This window comes from Schistocerca piceifrons, chromosome 8, assembly GCF_021461385.2.
Source record: "Schistocerca piceifrons isolate TAMUIC-IGC-003096 chromosome 8, iqSchPice1.1, whole genome shotgun sequence".
Lineage (NCBI taxonomy): Eukaryota > Metazoa > Arthropoda > Insecta > Orthoptera > Acrididae > Schistocerca > Schistocerca piceifrons.
The window spans coordinates 155022275-155040822 of NC_060145.1; the positions used below are offsets into that span (position 1 = coordinate 155022275).

An 18548-nucleotide genomic window follows, 5' to 3' on the forward strand; every position below is an offset into this window, starting at 1 on the left:
CTATAATTGCCCAAAACAGGATGTGGCGACAGTAGCTTGCCTTTCCTCTAGGAGACACAGCATCAGAACACGATAAAGAATCTAAATCAAAGATTTTTGTGCTCGGAAAACTTCAGTCTGGTTTCAGTAGGTAGCAGATAACATGAAATTATATTTAACAATATGTAATGAAATCGACCAACTGGAACCGTAATTAAAGATTTTTGTGCTCGGAGAACTTCAGTCTGGTTTCAGTAGGTAGTAGATAACATGAAATTATATTTAACAATATGTAATGAAATCGACCAACTGGAACCGTAATTAAGGAGTTTCGAGCGCCCAGAGCATATTTTTATGTGAGAAGTCACTGCTCTGCCAAACGCAAACAGGCTCTTGTGCCAGTGCAAGGTATTTTTAGGTGAAGGCAGCAGTAGCTTTAACTGCCACGTGGCAGTGGCAGCTAATAGTTTTCTACCGCTCGCTGCTCGTGAAATCCTGGGCGGCTGTCGCGGCCGTCCTGTCATCCTTCAGCCTGAAGATCTCGAAATTGCTACCCCGACGAATATGTTTGTTTACGAGCTCGACTTTATGGCTGCAGGGGTTCGTGAAATCGTCTGATCCCGCGTACTTCTCGTCTGCTTCTGAGTTCTGTCGAGTAGGTAACGGTATCCCGTTGTTTGTGGGAGGGGCTGCTAGAATTATTTGTTCGTCTCGTGGCGAATCAGTTATAGAATGGTAGTTAAAATTGTACCAGGAAACTGCTCAGTTCCGAAGGAAACCAATTACTTTTTAATTTTGTATGCTAACTCGACACGAACTACAATAGCATATGGCGAGCAGAAACTATTCGCTGCTGAGGTTTTTTCCAGGTGACCTGATGTCACGGTAGTATTCTAACTAGACCTCATTTTATTGCTTTTCTTACTCATCGTGAAATTCGGTATAAATTAAATGCCAATAACCAGAGTTCAAAATGTACACTATTAAAGCGAGTGTTTTTATATGTAGTATGAAGAGGGACAGTATTCTACGTTATTTCGATAGTTAGGCCCCATGGGCTCTTGTATCTCGTTACAGTACAATAGTGTAGTTACTTACTTGGTTTGTACCCCAGTTATCTGCGTTACTATGAAAATACCATCATAGCCGTGAAAAAAGCGGTAATACATTGTGTGATCAAAAGTATTCGCACAGCCGCAAAAACACACTTTTTTATATTAGGTGCGTTATGCTGCCACCTACTGCCAGGTACTCCATAACAGCGACATAGTGAGAGAGCAGAATGGGGCGCACCGCGGAACTCTCGAACTTCTAACGTGGTCAGGTGATAGGGTGTCACTTGCGTCATACGTCTGTACGCGATATTTCCACACTCCTAAACATCCGTAGGTCCACTGTTTCCGATATGCTAGTGAAGTGGAAACGTGAAGGGACACGTACAGCACAAAAGCTTACAGGCTGACCTCGTATGTTGACTGACAGAGACTGCCGACAGTTGAAGAGGGTCGTAATGTGTAATAGGCAGATATCTATCCAGACCATCACACAGGAATTCCTAACTGTATCAGAACAGTTAGGCGGAAGGTGAGAAAACATACATTTCATGGTCGAGAAGCTACTCATAAGCCACACATCACGCCGTTAAACGCCAAACGACGCCTTGCTTAGTATAAGAAGCGTTAACATTGGGCGACTGAAGAGTGGAAAACGTTGTGTGGAGTGACGAATCACGGTACACAATGTGACAATCCAATGGCATGGTGTGGGTATGGCGAATGCCCTGTGAACATCGTCTGTCAGCGTGTGTAGAGCCAACAGTAAAATTCGGAGGCGGTGGTGTTATGGTGTGTTACTGTTTTTCATGATAGGGGCTTGCACTCCTTGTTGTTTTGCGTATCACTATCACGGAACAGGTCTACATTGATGTTTTAAGCACCTTCTTGCTTCCCAGAGTTGAAAAGCAGTCCTGGGATGGCGATTGCATCATTCAACAAGATCGAGTATCTGTTCATAATTCACGGCCTGTGGCGGTGTGGTTACACGACAATAACATCCCTGTAATGGACTGGCCTGCAGAATCCTATAGAACACCTTTGGGATGTTTTGGAACGCCGACTTCTAGCCAGGCCTCACCGACCGACATCGATACCTCTCCTCAGTGCTGCACTCCGTGAAGAATGGGCTGCCATTCCCCAAGAAACCTTGCAGCACCTGATAGAACGTATGACTGCGAGAGTACAAGCTGTCATCAAGGCTAATATTGGGTCAACATCACACTGAATTCCATCATTACCGATGGAAGACGCCATGAACTTGTCATTTTCAGCCAGTTGTCCAGATACTTCTGATTATGTAGTGTATGTGATCATCAAAACGTACAGTGTAAAACGCCGAGTAATGGAACAATCTTCAGATACAAAAGCACTGTGGGCGGTTGTCTTTGTTTAGCATAACGACGTTCAGAGAACACCTACACGAAGAGCCGATCTGTCAACTCTTCATACTGCTGTATATCACTGTGTATGTCAAGACGACAGTGTCAACCGTAAGTAACATTTGTGAATTGAACAAATTTGTTTCCAAAGGGGGCGCACAATGCATACCGCCGACATTTACACTCTTATGTATATAAATCCAGAAAAAAGATATAAATGTTAATGGGAGTAGGAAATTAAACGAATTGTGACTACTCGCTAACTATGCACTGGAGACCACACCACACTTGTACCAAAGTACTCAGAAACCATCGTCAAACAGGCGCTGACAGATTTTACTTGGTCTTTTGCCCTGTTAGAGGAGTAGAACTACCGCGGCCTACCCTAGACTACAGTAAGTAATTGTGGAGTAGGGTAGATTTCCTAGCAGCTTTCGTTCGTTAACTTCGTACCCGCATTACATGTATTTTAGGTGTGTTGCTTACATCTCGGGCGTTCTCATAACGTTCGCTTTCTTTAAATACGCGATCACTGTCTTTCTTGATTCTCCTAGTTACTAGAAGCGGTGAACCGTCGAAAAAGGGTGAGAGGATATATAAACGGCCACCTAATCTACGAAAATTTTTATTGTACAGAGTTATCCTCCAGTCTGCTATGCAAAATTGAAATTGTCCTGTTTTATTCAGTTTTTAATTGTAACTTGCTGATTTGTAGTGCGAAACGGAGGTATGTTGTAGTAACAATAAAGAAAGCAAGAGATCATTGTTGTTGTTGTGGTCTTCAGTCCTGAGACTGGTTTGATGCAGCTCTCCTTGCTACTCTGTCCTGTGCACGCTTCTTCATCTGCGAGTAACTGCTGCAACCTACATCTTTCTGAAGCTACTTACTCTATTCATCCCCTGGTCTCCCTCTACTATTTTTACCCTGCATACTTCCCCCCAATACTAAATTGGTGATCCTTTTGTAACATTCCCTAGGCCGAAGTACTACTTTGTAACATTCCCTTTGAAGAATGACAAACCCTAACTTATAACGTACTTGACCGCTTGGACTGTCTGGTACGGTAAGCGGTAGATTTACAGGGGTGCGTAGCAGGTCATCTGTGTGAGTTACGTGCGCGGAGGCAGCGTAGGCAGCCTCCGCACTTCCTCTACCTGTAATCTTACCGCCCTCACCTACAGTTTAGCCGCTCGTACGTTATTCGGCATCCTGTGGATTCTGGACTTTGTAAATACGTAGTACTATGGGTTTGGAGAGGAATTCTGCTGCTACTAAATAATGCAATGCACCTCTGATAAGAGTAATTATATCAGCCTCAAAATCCTCCGACACAAGTTGCAAAATCGAAGTTTGCACTCCAGAATCCAGCCATATAGCGGTCAGACGGATATGCGCCTCTAAGTGGGTTTTAGGCCACTGTCGAATACCGATTTCATTTTGTTGTCGTCTCAATCAGGCTAATCCCAGTTGTGATCGTACTGATATAAAGCAGTCAGCTGCCACGTGGGTCTTCTACTGCACAAGGCCAGGATCTTGTACTACCGGATGCCACGGAACTCAGTCCTTACTTACACTTGATACCCCACATAAAATTAAGCGTGAACATAAGCAACTGGCCATAATGATCATTATCACAAAACAAAAACAGAATCTGCGTCAGCAGGAACGAGCACAGTAGCTGATTTACCGTGTTCAATGACTGTCGTGTTGTTGCTTGCACTAAGCTTTGCTCAGCTAACTATTGGCGTCTATACCTCAGTAATCGTCACATATTAAGATAAAGGTTCCTTCAAAATCAACGTAACTTCACCACCTACGCGAACTTTACTTTGTGACGGTCTTAAGCAGATTCAGCCACAAAGCAAAGCTTAGTTGGTAATCCTGCGGGAGCGCAATCGCCGGCCATCCGTACCGCTCCCCGGTCTAACCGCTAGTCCTCAAAAATGGCGAGTTGTGCGCTCCTTCTCCACCACTAAATTGCTTGTGACGTCAGCCATCATCTCTGCCATTAAAACAAACACATTTTACTTTATACTTTGCCTGTTGCTTTCTGCCCAAATACACTTCTGATTTTAACTCTTCTGCAAATTTTACTCTGGCCCCCTGCTTTAACTTAAAGTTTTTACAAACGAACTACTTTTTATACCCCTTGGCAGTCTCTGGTCGGACCAGTCCACCTTCTCTGTCCTCAAGGGGTGTCGGCCTGTGGATGCTGCGTCGTTTTTGTAAACTATCGCTGGCTTTTCTGTGTCCTCCCGCCTTCACATTCTTGGAAGGCACCGTACTGGCCTACCGCGCCCGACTCGGCTCTTATCGTAACCCTTCGGCACGCTACCTCCGCTCTGGCCGTCAGGCCGTCTGCCATCCAGTGCATTCTGATCGGCGCTCGCTTAGTTAAAAAGGCTTAAGACTGTTGCTTATCTGAAGTGTGGTGATACGAGCTGTATGATCTGGGGCCTTTTCCTCCTGGAACAGACCATTACCTTGGGGAACAAACGTTGTATCATGAGATGGACCAGAGCAGCCAAAATGGTCTCATAATCCATGGCAGTTATGCAGCGTTGCAGAATAATCATGGGACCTGTGGAATCTCATGATATTATTGCCCAAATCATCACCGAACGCCCGCCATGTTTCACTCTCGGGACGTAAGTTCAGCCAAAAGATGGAAACAGTTTGAAAAAGGACTCATCCGACCAAGTTACTTTCTTCCATTGCTCCCTAGTCCTGGTTTTACTGCTAAAGCACCAGTTTTCCACGTTGCGGGCATTGGTATCGCTGGTAACTGGTGTTGAAATTCCAGCTCGTCTTGAAATTGCCCGTTTCTGGAGCTCCCCTTTTGTTGTCTTTCCGCCGACAGGCTTCACGAGTGCGACATTCAGATCTGCAACGACTTCTCTACTGTCGTCCTGTTATTTTTGTCGCAGTTGTCTTCATATGACTGTAACGATGTCCTCAGCGCACGCTATCGTCCGTGTTGTGACTTTGCCGATGATGTTTTCTCGCTTTCTCAGTACGTGGTTTAAATTTTGGATATGCTGCCTCTTGAAATACAAAAAAATTGTGCTCCCTTGGTTACGAAAGCACCAGCCGTACGAATACCAACAATTTTCTCGTATTCGAATTCACTTATCTCCGACATAATACACTCACAGCTACATGGAGCGCTATTCTTACCACGACTGATATCTGCAATGTATAGGGTACATTGCACAGATGCCGTTCATGGTCACATATACTCAGGTGATAAAAGTCATGGCATAGCAATATGCACATGTATAGATGCGGTGGTACCACGTAAACGAGGCATTGGTGGAGCTGTCATTTGTAGACAGGTGATACATGTGAAAATATTTTCGACATGATTGTGGCCGCACGACGTGAATTAACAGACCTTGAAAGCGGAATGGTAGTTGGAGCTAGACGCATGGGACATTCCCTTTCGGAAATCGTTAGGGAATTCAGTATTCCGAGATCCATAGTGTCGAGACTACCAAATTTCAGGCGTTACTCCTCACCACAGACAACACAGTGGGCGACGGCCTTCACTTAACGACTGACTGCAGCAGCATCTTTGTAGAGGTGTCAGTGCTAACAGACAGACAACAATGCGTGGAATAACCGCAGAAGTGAATGTAGGACGTACGACGAAATCATCCGCTAGGACAGCGCCCTGAAATTGGGTGTTAATGGGCGCTGGCAGCAGACGACCGACGCGAGTGGCTTCGCTAACAGCATGACATTGCCTGCGGCGTTCAGCTGGTCTCGTGACCGTATCAGTTGGGCCGCTGACGACTAGGAAATCGTGACCTGTTGAGAAGAGTCCACACTTCAGACGGTAACAGCTGCTGGTAGATTTAGAGTGTGGCACAGAGCCCACGAAAGCTATGGATCCAAATTGTCAACAAGGCACTGTGCAATCTGGTACCGGCTCGACAGTGGTGTAGGTCGTGTTTACACGGGATGAACTGGGCACTATGGTCCAACTGATCCGATCATTGGAAATAGTTATGTTCGTCTAGTTGAAGACCATTTGCAGCCATTCATAGGCTTCATGGTCCCAAACAACGATGGAATTTTTATGGGGAACAATGTACTGTATCACCGGGCCAGAGATGTTCGCGGTTTGTTCGTATTTGGCCACTCATATCTCTCGACGTGCACAACATGTTGCACCGGAAACACTTTCGCAATTACGGACGGCTTTAGAGGCAGCATAGGTCAATATTTCTGCCGTGGACAACCAAAGACTTGTAGGGTCCATGTCACGTCAAGCTGCTGCACTACGCAGGGCAAAAGGAGGTCCGACACGATATTAGGAGGTATCCCACGATTTCATCACCTCAGTGTACGACACTGAAGCCTGCTATCTTTATTAGCATGTGTATTTATATTTCAGCATGCAGTACTCGCGATAGTTTCACATTTTTGTCCAACGCCCTGTAGGTGAGATTTGCGGCGGGGCGGGAGACGCTAGGTCCGTTGTGGAGTGGCAGAGCCGCCAGTGTTGGTGTTTTCGGTGTTGGTGTTGCAGCGCGAGGCCCACCAAACTGCGCGCGCGGCTCAGCATCGCGGCCATCTGGTGCCTCAGCGCCGCCCTCGCCGCCCCCATGGCCGCCGCCCTCAGGGTCACCATCGTTACCGAGAAGATCGGTGAGTCCACTGCTGCCATCTAGTCTACTAACGAAAACGCCACTTCAATGTTTTGTTGACAGTGGCCGAAAGTTCACCATTCAGAATTACGATGTGGTTGGTATGACTGAGGTGTTAGTTGAAATTGGGCACCGGGCAGAGGAAGTGAGAGGACCGGGATGATTGCGTAATGTATTTTCAAATAATTCGAAAGTGGCTTATTAAATATTAAACAAAAAGAAATGGTATATCTGTGCTGGCTGAGGTTATTTGCTACATACTAAGAAATCAGTATTTGAACTAGAAACCACCCTGAGAAAGTTTAAATTCGCTAAATAATAAACTGTCAGTCTAAAATCACTATAAGAATGGAAATTAACTCTCTAAGATTTAAAACACAAAGTACAGAATATGTAATAATAATAGGGTTACGCAGAACGTAACAGACGTTTTGTTCCATCGCGGTGTTGGCGGTGCTACAGCTGCCATCTTGGCACTATAAAGTTCCTGTACTAAGGATGTATCCAGCTGTGGAAGCGTGTGATCTGTGTCTCTACTGCGTGGCTTTCTGTGATGTGTTAAAATAGGCGCTGCAGCAGAAAAAATCCCACCACTTATGGGGTGCGTTGTTTGATTAGGTTTTTGTTAGCAAAAAGCTGCAAACCAACCGAAATTTGTCGTGACTTTGGCGATGTGTACGGAAAAGAAATAATGAGTTAAAGCCGTGTGAGGCGACGGTGCCTTGATTTTAAAAATGCCCGTACCAATGTTCACGAAGAGAGCTGCAGTAGTAACCCAAGCCTTATCACTGACGAACTGTTGATGAAACTCAACGACAAAACTCTTAGAAATCGTTCTTTAACGATTACGGAACTTTTGCTACATTTTCTCTAAACTCCGCTGAGTTAGGTGCATGGCATTGTGGCGGTTAAGCTCGGTTACCCAAAATTTTGTGCTTCGTGAATTCCCAAAGTACAATTGCACGCTGTAGATTTCTACAGAAACGGTACTGAAAAGCTTGTGTCACGGTATGATAAAAGCCTCAATTTGAGTGGCGATTGTGTAGAAAAGTAGCTGAAGAGTAGACTTTTATATGTATATAATAAAATCTGGTGTTCGCGCATTGTTAATTTCTTATTGCAAAATGTCTGTTACTTACTGCTGCCTTAGGGCAACGGCCTTGCCGCAGTGGATACACCGGTTCCCGTCAGATCGCCGAAGTTAAGCGCTGTCGGGCGTGGCCGGCACTTGGATGAGTGACCATCCAGGCCGCCGTGCGCTGTTGCCATTTTTCGGGGTGCCCTCAGCCTCTTGATGCCAATTGAGGAGCTACTCGACCGAATAGTAGCGGCTCCGGCCAAAGAAAACCATCGTAACGAGCGGGAGAGCGGTGTGCTGACCACACGCCCCTCCTATCCGCATCCTCATTGAGGATGACACAGCGGTCGGATGATCCCGATGGACCACTTGTGGCCTGATGACGGAGTGCTTTTTTTTATTACTGCCTTAAGGATGAGGCCTTTCGTGGCAACAAAAGTAATCTCACTCGGCTAGAACAACAGCTTGATTTCGGATGTTTCGGTTTTCGCCGCAGACATAAAATTTCACCATCGAGACTGAATATGTTAGTTACCAGAGCGGGTGTTACATTCCCTTCTCTCTATGACCAAAAACGGCCACTTGTACTGTAGTAACAGGTCGTGATGTGAGCATAAATGGGTCCTTCCGTAAGAAAGCGAAATACAAAATTTCTAAAAATGCCCACTGGCTTGACATCCTTAACTTATGTGATCGTATCAACACACCAACACAGGCACGGAGGTAGAACGAAGGTATGGAGTCAGCTGCTTTTATTATAAGGCCTTGATGGAACTACTGAAAACTGGCTAATTCTCTCTCGTACTGCAATAATTAGTTCCTAAGTTAATAGGGACGATATCTACTTTTTAGTATCCACAATGCATCAGACAAAATGGAGAAGTGTTGACTGTTATGGCGTGGTAATGCGTACGCCTACAAGAATTACGTGTTGTGCGTGTTGTGCTACGAATAATAATAATTATTATTATTATTATATATATACAAAAAAACCATTCTTACTTTCAAACGTAGTTGTAAATATTGATACCAACTCACAAATAAGATTTCACTTTCCGAATTCACTTATACCATGCATTTCTGGCATAGTCGCTACATTCGACGTGCATCGCAATCCTCCAAGCATTAATTTCGGTCCCTCTTTACAAAGCTAAACTGTTTAGCGCCAACCGCTTTGAGAGTCGGCTATTCAGCGAGAAGCCGATGACACAAGAAATGATCAGCTTCATTTTTAGTTACATATTATCCAGAAGTTGCTAATAAAATGAAGCACTGATTGTTAACTATGTACGTAAAGTCATTGTGTACTGGGCTACGGACTACGGATGTAGATTAGGCCTACATTGGGCTTTCGGAACAAAATGGTCACATCACAAACTGGCAAAACTGTTTTTTCTATTAGGTACGTGATTGTTTTCTAATTAGTTCTACTGTTGCGTAACATTTAGCTCTTTGGATTAGTTGATGAAAGCTCCTGGATACGACATGTTCAATTTAATTTTAAATTATGATATTTTCAACCAGGCAGCCTTTGTTTTTTCTTGTTGAACATGTGTTTCGACACGGTGATAAAGGCAGGGATTAAGTGCAAGAGGAAAATTCCCATGAACAGCTGTACTTCATCGTAATGCGGTTCGTCGAATGAAATGGAAGGCTACCTAAACTAAAGGCACAAAAACTGTGACTGACTCCATGCAACAGACCCTAGCAAACTCGCCGTGGAAGTTGGCACAAGAAAAAGATACCGGGCTTGCAACCGCGCATAAAACGTTTAGGCAAACACTGAAATCGTTCCCATACAAATGACAGTAGTGCAAGAATTGAAAGATGCGAATCATGGAAAACGAATCCGCTGCTGCAAATGGTTTATATTTCTTATTGAAAAGAATATCAATGATGTCCTTGATGTCACCTGCCATACTGCCGAGGACTGTTTCCACCTCTCTGCTCATCTTAACACACAAACTACACGACTATCGTCAACGGAGAATCCTCGTGCTGTGGTTCAGTCGCCATTACATGGGCAGAAAATTGGTGTGTGGGCTGCGTTATTGGTACTTTAAATTTTAAAGAAATCATGAACAGTGAATATTGCTTAATGATACATAGCTTCATTGGCCAGCTGATGGAAGACGAAATAAACTACTCGCTGTGTCAACTGTGCACGTAGCTAACAACACTACGCGTCTTCTGTAAGAGTTGTTTGGGGAAAGCGTTATTTCCCAGGGCCCCTCGCTCACTGCATCTCACTTCACCGGACCTTTTCCTTTGGGGAGCAGCAAAATCTATAGCGCATGGCAATCGCCCACGCACGCTTTGTGAGTTAAAAACCGAAATAATTACGTTCATATGAAGTATACTATAATCAAATCTTCAGAAGGTGTTATCCAATAAAAGTAACCAGGTTCAGACTTCTATAGCCGACCGTGGACGTTATTTGCAACACATGTTGCGCCCAGTAACTTTCCCAACGCCCAAGCCCTATTTAGAGGTTCTCTTCAAACTGCTGTAAACAAAATTTGAATTATAATTTAATAATAGTTACATGGGCCTGTAACTGAGTACTGTTCGGACACAACGCAACTCCTCTGATCAGCTTGCTTCGAACAAAAACCGATCCGAAAATCTTCAACTGTCACAGGTGGAACCAAAGGACATTCCATGGCCGCATCACCGACGTATTGGCACAGTGATGTCCCAAGTCAACAGATCAGACAGAGAACCTCGCACCAAAACAACGACGCCCGGGCCGGCCGAAGTGGCCGTGCGGTTAAAGGCGCTGCAGTCTGGAACCGCAAGACCGCTACGGTCGCAGGTTCGAATCCTGCCTCGGGCATGGATGTTTGTGATGTCCTTAGGTTAGTTAGGTTTAACTAGTTCTAAGTTCTAGGGGACTAATGACCTCAGCAGTTGAGTCCCATAGTGCTCAGAGCCATTTGAACCAATGACGCCCGGTGTGACACTGCTGGTTGACGTCTAATCGATCTCTCGCGGAAGAACGCCCCACGGGCGACGCATATCCGTCCACTTTAACCAAGGCGAGGACAACAGCGCCCCTTGCGTCGTCCAGTGACCTGCCTGACGGTGTCACCGGTCCCATGTCTGTCACAAAGAAAATGAAACCGTGCCGTGTCCGTTACGGCACTTTTTAAACCACACCTCATGTTTTACTATAAGTTGTAACTCCAAATACTTATGTCTTACAACGCTCAGTGTCCTGTCCTTCTACAAGACATTACTCTGATCAAAAACAATTAGTCCAACTTCTACCTAAATTGAAGAAGGAAGAGGCGGAGGGGCGAGAAAGGAAAGGAAAGAGAAAAAAATTACTGATCTTTAACATAGTGCAGCGCTTCAGCAACCGTGAATTGTTTAGGAATTAAGAAATTCAGCCTCCAGATGTAAAGTAAAATTGAATTAGTTTACCTAGGTTTCCATGTCAATAATGGTATCTTCTTCACAACAAAAATTAATTATATTTTGTGACATGGCCAACGTTTGGCCCTCAAAATAAGTAAATTTTTGTTCTGAAGAAGATACCATTATTGGAATCGAAACATATGTAACCTAAAAAGAAAATTTTACGTTGCAACTGAAGGCTGAATTTCTTAATTTCTAAAAACTACTGATGTCAGCTGAATTGGGACTTCATGTGGAATCAGAGGCGACGAGCGAAAAAGTGCTGGGTCGTGATCCTAACCTGGTATCAGTTACGTTAAACGCTGCGCCATCCAGACACCGTGTGTATCGCAATTGCGCGGACTCTCTCCGCCGACACAATTTTGACCTAGCACCATCTACACTATGTGATCAAAAGTATTCGGACACCTACCTGAAAGTGACTTACAAGTTCGTGGCGCCCTCCATCGGTAATGCTGGACTTCAATATGGTGTTGGCCCACCCTTAGCCTTGATGACAGCTTCCACTCTCGCAGGCATTCTTTCAGTCAGGTGCTGGAATGTTTCTTGGGGAATGGCAGCCCATTTTTCACGGAGTGCTGCACTGAGGAGAGGTATCGATGTCGCCCAGTGAGGCCTGGCACGAAGTCGGCGTTCCAAAACTTCCCAAACGTGTTGTATAGGATTCAGGTCAGGGCTCTGTGCAGGCCAGACCATTACAGGGATGTTATTGTCGTGTGACCACTTATGAACAGGTGCTCGAACGTGTTGAAAGATGCAATCGCCGTCCCCGAATTGCTCTTCAACAGTGGGAAGCAATAAGGTGCTTAAAACATAAATGTAGACATGTAGACATGTGATAGTTCCACGTGAAACAACAAGGGGTGCTAGCCCCCTACATTCTAAACATGACCACCGCCTCTGAATTTTAGTGTTGGGAATACACACGGTGGCAGATGATGTTCACCGGGCATTCGCCATACCCACACCCTGTCATCGGATCGCCACATTGTGTAATGTGATTCGTCACTCCACACAACGTTTTTCCACTATTCAGTCGTCCAATGTTTACGCCCCTTACACGAAACGAGGCGTCGTTTGGCATTTACCGGCGTGATGTGTAGCTTATGAGCAGCCGCTCGACCATGAGTTACAAGTTTTCTCACCTTCCACCTAACTCTCATAGTACTTGTATTTGATAGTGATGCAGTTTGGAGTTTCGTGTGTGATGGTCTGGATCGGAGTCTGCCTATTACACATAATGACCAACTATCGGCGGTCTCTGTCAGTCAACAAACTAGATCATCCTGTACGCTTTGTACTGTATATGTCCCTTCACGTTTCCACCTCTTCATCACATCGGAAACAGTGGACCTAAGGATGTTTAGGAGTGTGGAAATCTCGCATGCAGACGTATGACACAAATGACACCCAATAACTTGACCACGTTCGAAGTCCGTTGAGTTCCACGGAGCGCCCCATTCTCCTGTCTCACGATGTCTAATGACTACCGAGGTCGCTGATACGGAATACCTGGCAGTAGGTGGCAGCACACTGGACCTAATATGAGAAACGTATGTTTTTGGCGGTGTCCAAATGCTTTTGATCACATAGTGTATCTACAGTCTCCATCCATGTCCTCCATGCTCGCTACTTTGGGATTTGCGCCGACGCAATAACTATGGTGTCACCATGAACTAACAACTGTAAACTACAACGTACGTTGAACTAATCACTTGTGAGCAGGCAGTGTTTAAGTAGCGGACGTGATAGTCTAGTGTGTCTACTATGTTGTGTCATAAATCGAAATGGAGAAAGCCTCTACACAAAATATTCAAGACGTCCTCAGGAATGCGAACAGAATTCGTCCCGCATGCGTTGACTTCCGAACGAATACAACGATGCGTGGACGCCTACCATGACGTGGTTAAAATGTGAAAAGCGGACTATTTCTTTCTGGGAAAAATCATCACCGGTGACGAGACTTAGTGTTATGAATACGAACCTACCATCGAACGACAAAGAGCAGAAATTCACATGGAGGGACCACACTTCGACGGCATGGCCGATATTCAAGCCATCGTGATGCGCGAGTTGAACAACATTCCAAAGGCGGACTTATCTCATGGTTGCAAGTGGTTGTATTTTAGTCAAATGGGAGGAGACTATGAAAAACATGTGAAGTACTAAAACCACCTTTAACGTTTCTGTATCTTTAATTATTTCAGTCTCGGAATTTTTTGCACTTGCGGGGGTATATTCAACACTACATGTTAGGGCCATGTCGTTAGCATTTGTTGCGTATTCCGGTTTTTAACTGGTGAATTTTCGCTGTATTCCACGACATTTCATTCCAGAAATTTCTTAGCCTTGTCTATAATGTATCATTTCACTTAAGTGTTTGGTAGTTTTCAGACTATAGCGCCAGCACAATAGTAGTCGCCATAGTGCTAGCAACTGGTCTGCTTAATATGTGGATGGAGCAATTTGAAGACAGGTGCATATGCTTGAAGGCGGTTACTGTTTTAGCAAAGAAATAAACGTGCATAAAATAGTGAGTGCTGGTTGATAATTTTCTCCCGGTGCACGATTCCTGTTACACAAGTTAAAATTAATGTACGAAATTACCTGCATTGTCATGGACCCTTGTTTCCATTACGGAGCTTCAAATCATATTCAAGAAACATTTACGTTACATTTCGCGTTACAAGGTGAGCCAATACAGTTGTTAAGAATTTGGTGCAAATCGTAATGAACGTGACGTGTTATGCATCTCATGGAATCTCCCTGTACACCAACTTAAATGTGCGATTTAAACAATGCTATATTCTGATCTCATTCCTCTGATTCATAAGTAGTACGTAACTGAAAGGCTATCAACAGTACTGCCCAATGAAAATTTGTTTTTACAGGGTGTTCGGAAATTCCCGTTACAGACTTATACAACATGTAGAGAGGAGAGAGAACATCACACTGTGAATAGGAACCCATTTCCGGATATGTTCCGTTCCCGTGCTACATCTTCTTGTAAACATGTGTGCTGGGTAGATAGGCAACAGGGTAGTCATGGTAGGGAGTGATTACATCGGATCAACTGAGTTCATTTGACGACTATCCTACCTTTCCGACCTGGTCTGACCCTCATTCCCGTGTCTGTGAGTGTTAGAGCAACATGGTTGAGTACACGTTTGTAGAGCTTCTGAATGGTGAAGGTCAAAGTAATGCAGGAGCTGCTCGCCGCCTATATCAAGACTGTTCTCCACAACTTCCGACTCCATCTCATACGCCTTTCGCCACAGTTACTCGACGGCTTGGAGAAAGGGTACCTTCACCGTCAGCAGCAGCAGGTGTGACTGTGATGCTCCAAGAAGACGCTGTACACCCGAATTGGAAGAGACCTTACTGCATCTCGTTGAAGAGAACCCGTCAACAAGTATACGGGCGATTTCTTTGGCTATTAACGTATGGAACAAGTGATGTACTGGGTCACGCATAATCCATTACTTGTAAAAGTGGTCCCGTTACCAGTAGGTCTTCAAATGGTTGCAGGACGAAAACGTTGTTTCAAGACGTGGATTCCAATTCAAAAGATTGTCTACTGTCTGCAATTTTGTCATATGATGACGTGGTTGGGGACCGTGGCTGTTATTTGAAGACAAATGTTGGTGGTGTTGAGACAGCAACCGGCTACAAATTTACTTTCAATTCCTTTATTCAAAAGGTACCGTTACCGGTTTCGAATCATTACGATTCATTTTCAGACAATTTTCATGCTTTCATTAGAACATGCGGTGCCTTTTTTTACAGATTAATTGTCCTAAAATATAAATAATACATAATTATAAGCACACCACACAGATGGTTGCGTTACAGATTTGCATTGGATGCGACTTATGTGAAGTGTCGGTTTGGAGTGTTCGTTTTCATAGTTTTCGTCCAACAGATGTGGATACATTCCCACTGCATTCTTATCGTTGCACACGTAAATTTTTCTCACTGAACACGTAATAGATTTCTAACATGCACCACATGTTTTGATACATACAAAGTGCTTACAAACATATCAGTGTCAAAGATGCTATGATATATCGTAGCATTATAAAGATGTCCCATGTTTGGAAAACATCATATATTCACTTATGCAACTGAAACACCTTTTACACTAGTACAGAGAGACATTGATTTTGTGAGTTTTAGAGCGTATACTGTTACATTAATTATAAAGATGTTTCATGTCAAAGATAGATTTTTTCTTGTGATTACTTTGTAGGTAAGACAGTACATTATTTATTTACATTTAGCATCATGAGAATTGAAGCAACATATAAATTTGCTGCTTGATCTGCAGATAGGTGTAGGAATATTATTTGCTTTGAAGGGTGGAAAATAATTTTTGGAAACTTTTCAGGATAGGGGTGTTAGCTAACTCGATTTTTTCATTAAGGATATAATCTGGGGTGCTATTTTTGTGTGTGTGTATTCCTATTTCTTCTAAAATATTCATGGTGGCCACTTTTTCTGCTGAATGTAAATTTTTTAAGTTTTTCTTAATGTTTTTCACTGAATACTTTTCTTCAGCAATATAGGCTGCAAATTGCCAAGCAACACATTCCTTTCGAGGACGCGATTTCGAGGCAGAGTGTTTTTATGTCTCGCATCACTGAACCAATGCTAATTTACCATGAAGAGATGTGTAACGAGATCCGATGATAGGAAAATATTACGTTTATTCGTGCCGTACATGTAAACGCAGTATCTGCCAATGAACTTCCCACATTTTGTTGTCCTTCTGAACATGATTATTCCTAATCAAAATATCCACGGGTGTACTGCCGGTCTATAGTGTCCAACGGGCACAATATTTCGGCGATCATACATGTCGCCATCATCAGGTGAACTGACGGACTGAGCTCCTGTGAACGTGCTGGCACGGAGATCCGTACACTATGGCTGCTCAAGGGGAACTGGGTTCGGTCGCGGCGGCAGCCGATTTAAATACCCTCCGCCCGCGGCGCGCTCACTCCGCCGTCCGCGCCCCGCGCCACGGTCGCGCGGTGGTACAGATTGCGACGGCGTCTGCGATGACGTCGGTGTGATGGCTCTGTCCGCCGTGGTCGTCACAACAAACGGAGGGAGTCGCCATGGGTAGGCCACTCTCACCGGTGGTAGCGAATTTGTACATGGAGAACTTCGAGGAGGAAGCCCTGTAGTCATCCGAATGGAAACCTACTTGCTTCTTCCGTTACGTGGACGACACGTTCGTCATTTGGCCACATGGTATGGATAAACTCCTTGACTTCCTTACACATCTAAACTCCATACACCCCAACATCAAATTCACTATGGAGACTGAAACGGAGGGTAAACTACCTTTCCTTGACGTCTTGGTCAAGAGAAGGCCTGACGGCACCCTAGGCCATGGGGTGTATCGGAAGACAACGCACACTGATCTGTATTTGCACGCAGACAGCTGCCACCACCCTTCACAGAGGAATGGGGTACTTCAAACTCTAGTACATAGGGCGCGCACTATCTCTGACGCAGAGAGTCTACCCCAGGAATTGGAACATCTGAGAACTGTATTTCGAAAAAATGGGTACTCAGAGTGGCAGATTCAACGTGCTCTCCGCCCACCCACTACAGCACAACCTGTAGAGATAGATGAAATCACGAGGGAGCAGGTAGGCACTGCGTTTATCCCATATACAGGCGCACTCTCGGGGAAAATCGCCCGCATTTTGAAGAAACACCGGGTCGGAATTGTGTTTTGTCCTCCGAATAAAACTCGTGCACTGGTGGGGACCACCAAAGATGACCTCGGTTTGAGGAAGGCCGGCGTGTACCAGATTCCGTGTCAATGTGGCAAGTCGTATATTGGTCAGACGATGCGTACCGTCGAGGATCGATGCCGTGAACACCAGAGGCACACTCGACTGATGTATCCGAGCAAGTCGGCGGTCGCTGAACATTGTTTGTCGGAAAATCACGCTATGGAGTATGAACGCACGAGGATTCTGGTACAGACGTCGAGATGGACAGCGTTGTTATAGAGGCCATCGAAATTCGCACCAATGACGACCTCATAAACCGTGACTGTGGCTATAATCTTAGCAAGGCTTGGGAACCAGCGATTGGGTTAATCAAGAACAAATCGAGCAAATGTATAGTTGTGACGACCATGGCGGACAGAGCCATCACACCGACGTCATCTCAGACGCCGTCGCAATCTGTTCCACCGCGCGACCGTGGCGCGGGGCGCGGACGGCGGAGTGAGCGCGCCGCGGGCGGAGAGTATTTAAATCGGCCGCCGCCGCGACCGAACCCAGTTCCCCCTGAGCAGCCATAGTGTACGGATCTCCGTGCCAGCACGTTCACAGGAGCTCAGTCCGTCAGTTCACCTGATGATGGCGACATGTATGATCGCTGAAATATTGTGCCCGTTGGACACTGTAGACCGGCAGTACACCCGTGGATATTTTGATTATCAAATACGCCGGGAGAAACTCAAGAATCTCATGATTATTCCTGAAATGCCTGAAGCACCATGTCTTGTGAGATGCTTATACTTTTCAAAGCCTGTTGAGTGCGAGTTTCATTAACACGGTGCCTAGAAGGAAGAGTCCCAGCACGTTACTAACTGGTTTTCACCATCTAGACTGTGATATGGCAGCGGAAAGAGTATGAGGGTGGCAGCTGTTGGGTTTGGTAATACTGTGCCGTGCACACCATTGTAAATGGCGCTCTGCATGTTATCGACTCCGTGTTGGTCGTGTGCTGATCTCTGACGGAGCCGCGGCACCTGCTGAAGGCAGGAAAGCCGTTGGGTAGGTGTGTTTAATAAGTGAATGCTCTTGGGTAGACGGGTCGTTGCTCCCGTGGGAGCGAAGTGTTGACGCCACGAGGACTCCTGTACTCGGCCGGTATCGGTGCTCGCGGTGGCACTCCGATGCAAGAAGGCTGGATATCGTCGTTGGCGGCAACCGTTGGAAGCAGGAACTAGAGGGT

At 45.1% G+C, this 18548-nt stretch overlaps 1 protein-coding gene and 1 pseudogene across 2 annotated transcripts in view; both read left to right on the forward strand.

The window, feature by feature from the left end:
* Positions 1–18548, forward strand: part of LOC124711808 (prolactin-releasing peptide receptor-like) — an 843619-nt gene that overhangs the window by 552095 nt on the left and 272976 nt on the right. The window contains exon 5 of one of the 2 annotated variants that reach the window (XM_047242031.1): positions 6949–7067. In XM_047242031.1, coding sequence (XP_047097987.1) covers positions 6949–7067 — 119 coding nt within the window. Of the gene's footprint in view, positions 1–6860; positions 7068–18548 lie in introns of both variants that reach the window. The other variant, XM_047242032.1, reaches the window with a different exon arrangement.
* Positions 8217–8334, forward strand: LOC124712868 (annotated as a pseudogene).